This window comes from Neurospora tetrasperma (genome assembly GCF_000213175.1).
Source record: "Neurospora tetrasperma FGSC 2508 unplaced genomic scaffold NEUTE1scaffold_6, whole genome shotgun sequence".
Lineage (NCBI taxonomy): Eukaryota > Fungi > Ascomycota > Sordariomycetes > Sordariales > Sordariaceae > Neurospora > Neurospora tetrasperma.
This window is the reverse complement of record NW_009799104.1, coordinates 161,705-167,371: the sequence shown is the minus strand read 5'-3', so window position 1 is coordinate 167,371 and position 5,667 is coordinate 161,705. Positions and strand designations below refer to the sequence as shown.

Below are 5,667 nucleotides of genomic sequence, written 5' to 3'. Positions count from 1 at the left end.
ATGTATTAAAGTTAAGATAAAAAAATACATTAGAAAAGGGAAAAGAAAGTATAAAATAAAAGAAAAAGGTAAACAATTTAAAGTAATTTAAGTGGAAAAAGTTTAGTAAGAACCTGTCATAGGGCTTACTACCCGTAGCTGAAGCGACTGGCGGTCTCGCCAATTCGAGTCTCTGCCGGCAGGAACCGATGCGGCCAATTAAGTCCCTTGCCGCGGCGGTACGCCCGCGGCCCGTACGCGTATACGTCCCTTGAAAAGGATAGTTGGCTATACCCGCCTAGAGGGCGCTCTTTTCCTCTCTTTTCTTCTTTATAGAACCTTATTAATTAATTAAGGCTAGTATTTATACTAATTATATTATACCCTTTATATTAAGTTCTACTTTTATTCTTACTAGTAAATATAGTAGAAATTAATAGCGGAATAGTAAAGTAGAATTAAAAGTGGCTAGTAGTTTATAGCGCGGTATTATAGTATTTATTATTTATTATAATTAAATTTAATAATATAAACTTCAATAACGAGGAAGAATTTTATAATTCTTAAAGCGGTAATTAATTAAATACTAGTAATACCCCTAGCGACGGGTTTATTAAAAGTTTTATTAGGGTACTAAATAGTAGTACTTCTCTTTATAATTGCGTTAAGTCCCTTCTTTTTAATTCTAATCCCAACCCTATCCTTACTCTACGTTTAGACTTTTACTTTATAAATACCTCTATAAACCGAATAACGGATTCTAACGTCCCTACTTTAGGTACTTTTATTAATTAAAATAATAGTTATAATACTACCTCTTATAAAAAAAAATACTTAAAACTCCCGAAGTAGGATAAGTAGCCTTATACCTTCCTCTTTTATTATAATAAATTTATTAAAGCGTATAATACCAATATTAAAGTAGGGCTTCGTATTAATTATAATACTATATAGTACAAAATTCTTAATATACTCTCCGACGATAAGCAATTCTTATTCGAGGGGTTCTAGACTAATAGGACCGCCCGCGGCGAAGAAGACCCTATAGCCTTATTCGATTAAATTCAGGTAATTTTCGGTTCTTATTAAAGTTAGGATATTATTCTTAATAAACTCTCCTACTTATATTAGAGAGACGGAGAGCTATTCGTAAGCTTCCTTACTACCTTCGATAATAAATTACTAAAAGCCGACGGCTATAATTAGGAGAGTCCTATTAAGCTAGTATATTTCCGTTATACTATTAATAAGAAATTTTATAATAAACTCTTCCTAGTAGACCTTTTAGACGATTACTATATATATATAGCCTAAATATAATATTATACTACTAGTTGTAACGGGTCTACTAGAGTTTTACACAGCGAGTAGTTGTATGTGGTTGAAATGCTATATTTAATAAAGAGAGTAAAAGGGAAGACTGTACTAGAAGGGTACAGTCTAGAGAAGGTTTTGTACAGGGCGCTAAGACCGCACGAGCTAGGCAAATATGTGGATCTAGCCAACCAGAAGGCTCGCATTCTTATTAATACGGCCGGTCCCGGCTTAGTAAAGCCAAGCCAATTCCCTAGGTGCCAGCCCTATAACATCACCCCTCTACTCCCCCTTAAGGAGGCTGGTCCACCGCACTAGAAAAGACTATACCGCTAAATATATAAAGAAATAACTAAAATCCCCTACAACCGCTCCCAGCCAAACTGCCCAGTCTAATAGGTACGAGTATTAATAATATTAGAAAAGAAAGATCTCTCTATTTAAGCCCCCAAATAAACGCTATACAACCACCTACTCTCTACTCGAGTTGGTAACAGCACACTACTACCCTTACAAAGCTGCGCCCCGGCTAAGGTACTAAAACTAAATTAGAGATCTAGACTATACCCATCCGGGAGTCCTCTTCTGCAAAGCTATAAATCTATATATACTAGTAAACGGTTAGAAATTACAATTATTACCCAGTACTTTGTATCGCTCTACTTCTCTTACTAGTAGGAGCTACCTTTAAGTAGATTCGTTATACCTCTCGCTAGAAGCAGCCTTAATAATTTTATACCTACGAAATATTACACCTATTGCCTTCTAACGGTTACATATCGCAATAGATACTAGTAAACTGGCTATACGTAGAGAAGTACGGTTTAAAGGCTTACTATATTGCTAAGCGTAGAATAAACTAATACTTCCCGCATTGCAGCCTTACCTCTCCCAACTGCTAGAGACTCCTCCTTTTGAATCTCTAGTTAGTATTCCCTCTACTATAATCTTATTAGGGTCAACTCCTAATCTTTACTCAGTCCGAGTCTTCTCCTCCTCTACTATCACTATTGTGGCCGTTTGAGCCCCTACTAGGTTATAGCCGGACCGTATTCATTTTTGTAGACAACCGTAGACACTTCTTATACTAATGTAACCTACTACTATAGTTGGTATACTTGCCCTCCTTCTTCTATTTGTTCTTTTACTTCTAAGACGGTAATAACGCGGAGGATCTCATCGCCGAAGCATTAATGGAGGTATCTATAGGATTACTAGTATTATTATTAACCAGTTACTTCGAGCTCGATATCGAGACGAAAAAGGCGTTGCTATTAAAACAGCGGAGGTATTCAAGTAATAGAGAATATTGCTTAGGCACGTTGATTCTTTCTAAGAGCCATTACTTCCAATCGTTATTTAGGGAGGCCGTCAGTTGACTAACTTTGGCAGCGTTGGACTAAGAGTCTACACGGGCTCAGTATAGTACTTTGTTAAAGCGGGTAAGGAAGGCCGCTATAGATTCTTTGGAGCCAGGCTTTTGGTATAGCTAGTAGAGTTCCTAGCCAGCGCGCTTCGCCGCGTTAGGATCGCTATACGTAAGCCGAAACTTATTAAGTAAGGCGGCGGGCAATCTTAACAATAGGGAGCTAGCAAAAACGATAAGTGGCTTCTTAACAGCGGGCGATAGGCAGGCGAGTAGATAGTAGAATTGCGCTTCTAAATCGCCAATAGCGGGGCCATCTATATAGAACTTAGCTTGAGCGTTTAAAACCCAGGTTTCAAAATCTTCTTTATTACTAATGAACTTCTCGAGAGTAGGGAAAACCGCTTTTTGGGTAGGTGAAGTTTTAAGAGCGGCGAGTTCACTCAGTATAGTCTCGAAGGCAGTGCCGAACTACTATAAGCGTTCTTAGGGGTCTTAAAACTAGGGGATTGTCGGCGTTATTATTATAGATAGGGTTGTCGCTGAGGGACGAGAGCGACGGGAGGGAGACTCTTTGGGCGTGCCTACGAGAGAACGGCAACGGTATTGCTTAAAGAGAGGGTTAAATATAATGTAACGGGTCTGCCAGAGTATTGCACAGCGAGCAGTCGTGTGTGGTTGAAATGCTATATTTGACGAAGAGAGCAAAAGGGAAGATTGCACTAGAAGGGTACAGTCTAGAGAAGGTTTTGTATAGGGCGCCAAGACCGCACGGGCCAGGCAAACATATAGATCTGGCTAACTAGAAGGCTCGCATCCTTATTGATACAGCCGGTCCCGGCTTGGCAAAGCCAAGCCAATTCCCTAGACGCCAGCCCTATGACACTAGTTATAAGCGGACGTCCGAATTTAAAGAAAACTATTATAAATATCTTTATAATTAGTAGGGTCGCTCTACTTAAAGTAGCGGTCTTTACTTTCCTATATTCTAGGCTAATATTTAAAAGCCTAATAATAAATAGTAATAGTCCGCGGCCTAAATATTAAATTAATTTAAAAATTATACTATAGATATTAATAGCAATGCTATTATAGGAATTATTTGTATTAGTATATTTATTAAGGGTTGTAGTAATTGAGGATAAAGCGGTTTAAATTCGGCTACTTCTTCTAAATATATTAAGTAAGTTTTTAATAAAAAGTATTAAAAGTATAAAAATAATAATCTATACCTCTACTATAGAGCCTTCGGTTATTATATAAATAATTACTCCTATTTATTAGTAGTTCCCCTGAATAATAATATCCGTATTTAAATTATTATTATAAAGGTCATTCTATTATTAGAAGAGGAGGAGAATTAAGACTCCGCTCCCAAATAGGGAAAAGAGTAGCTGTAGAGCGAAGTTAGGCCCTAGAACTATCTAAAGTACTAAGTAAAATAGAAGAATTTAAATTAAAATTATAAATAGAAATAGAGCCTATATTAATTTTATTTATTATTAACAACCGTAATTTATTTTATATCCTTACTAATAAAGGTTGTTAATATTATATTATAATAAGTAAAAAGGTTATTAAAGATTTTAAAATTTTTATTATTTCTATTAAACTCTATTGTATAAAAGGAGCCTCTACTATTATAAAAGGGGCTATTATCTAAGGATTCGCCTATTTCCTAACGGAGGTTAATAAATATATATATTTTATATATACTTATATTATCTTTCTCTTAGAGTTCCCTATTATTTTAAGTAAACTATAATTAAAGGCGATATAGGTTTACTCTATACCTTATAAAAAGAGGATATATTTAAGTATTATAAATTATTAAATTTAATATATTAAAGGAGAATAAGTACTTAATACGAACTTTATTAAAGATATTAAGTTTATTATTTATGTATTCGTTATAACTTTTATAGGCTATCTTCGCTGCTTATAAAAAGAATTAAGTAATAAAATAGCCGAGGAAGCTATTTATACTATTAGTTTAAAGGATATAGAAAAAGCGTTATAGCCGAAGAAGGTTTATATTAAAGAATAGTTAGAGAGAATAATTCCCCCGGTATATCACAACCTTCTCCCGTTATAAATGAAGGAGAATGCCGATAAGCGGAACCCCTATTATCTAAGTATCGACTATTGGATTGAAATTAAGAAGGGACCTAATAATAAGGAGTTCTCTTTACTCTTCGGACTATTATATAGTATAATTTATAAGGAATTTTTAATTTTAAAGAAGATATTAAAAGATTTATTAGATAAGGGGTTTATTAGGGCGAATAGTTCGGAAGCGGGTATATTAGTACTATTTATAAGGAAGTTGGAGGGTAGCTTCCACTTCTATTGTAATTACTAGGCTTTAAACGCTATTATATAAATAAATTAATACCCTTTGCTATTTATTAAAGGAATATTCTATATATTAAAGGGGGCGAAGTAGTATATAAAAATCGATATTGTATAAGTTTTCTATAAAATTCGTATAGTTATAGGGGAGGAATGGAAAATAGCGTTTAAAATTCGCTATAGTTTATTTAAATAATTAGTAATCCCTTTTGGGTTAATAGGCGCCCTAATAACGTTTTATTATTATATTAATTTTATTTTATAAGAATACTTTAATAAATTCTATATAGTATATATAAATAATATCTTTATTTATACCTTAGGCTCTAGAGTAGATTACGAAGCTAAAGTCCGTCTTATATTATAGAAATTTCTAAACGCCGGGCTTTACTTCGACTTTAATAAGTACGAATTCGCTATTAAGAAGGTTAAATACTTCGGGTTTATTATTTATACTAATATTAGAATTTAGGCCGACCCTAAAAAGGTTAAAGTAATTTTTAAATAGCTTCTACTTATTTTTTGGAAGGGCGTACATAGTTTCTTTAAATTTATTAATTACTATTAGATATTTATACTTTAATTTTTTAAAATTATTTCGCTTCTTACTACATTAATAGGGAAAGGGGTTGCGTTTGAGTGGATTATGAAATACG

At 34.0% G+C, this 5,667-nt stretch overlaps 1 protein-coding gene across 1 annotated transcript; it reads left to right on the top strand.

Moving 5' to 3' along the window:
- Positions 1-4,754: 4,754 nt before the first annotated feature.
- Positions 4,755-5,021, top strand: NEUTE1DRAFT_50171 (uncharacterized protein; the record flags this gene model as incomplete). The annotated part of the gene is made up of 1 exon (XM_009855603.1): positions 4,755-5,021. The coding sequence occupies one exon, from the start codon at positions 4,755-4,757 to the stop codon at positions 5,019-5,021; it is 267 nt and encodes an 88-aa protein (XP_009853905.1).
- Positions 5,022-5,667: the final 646 nt, after the last annotated feature.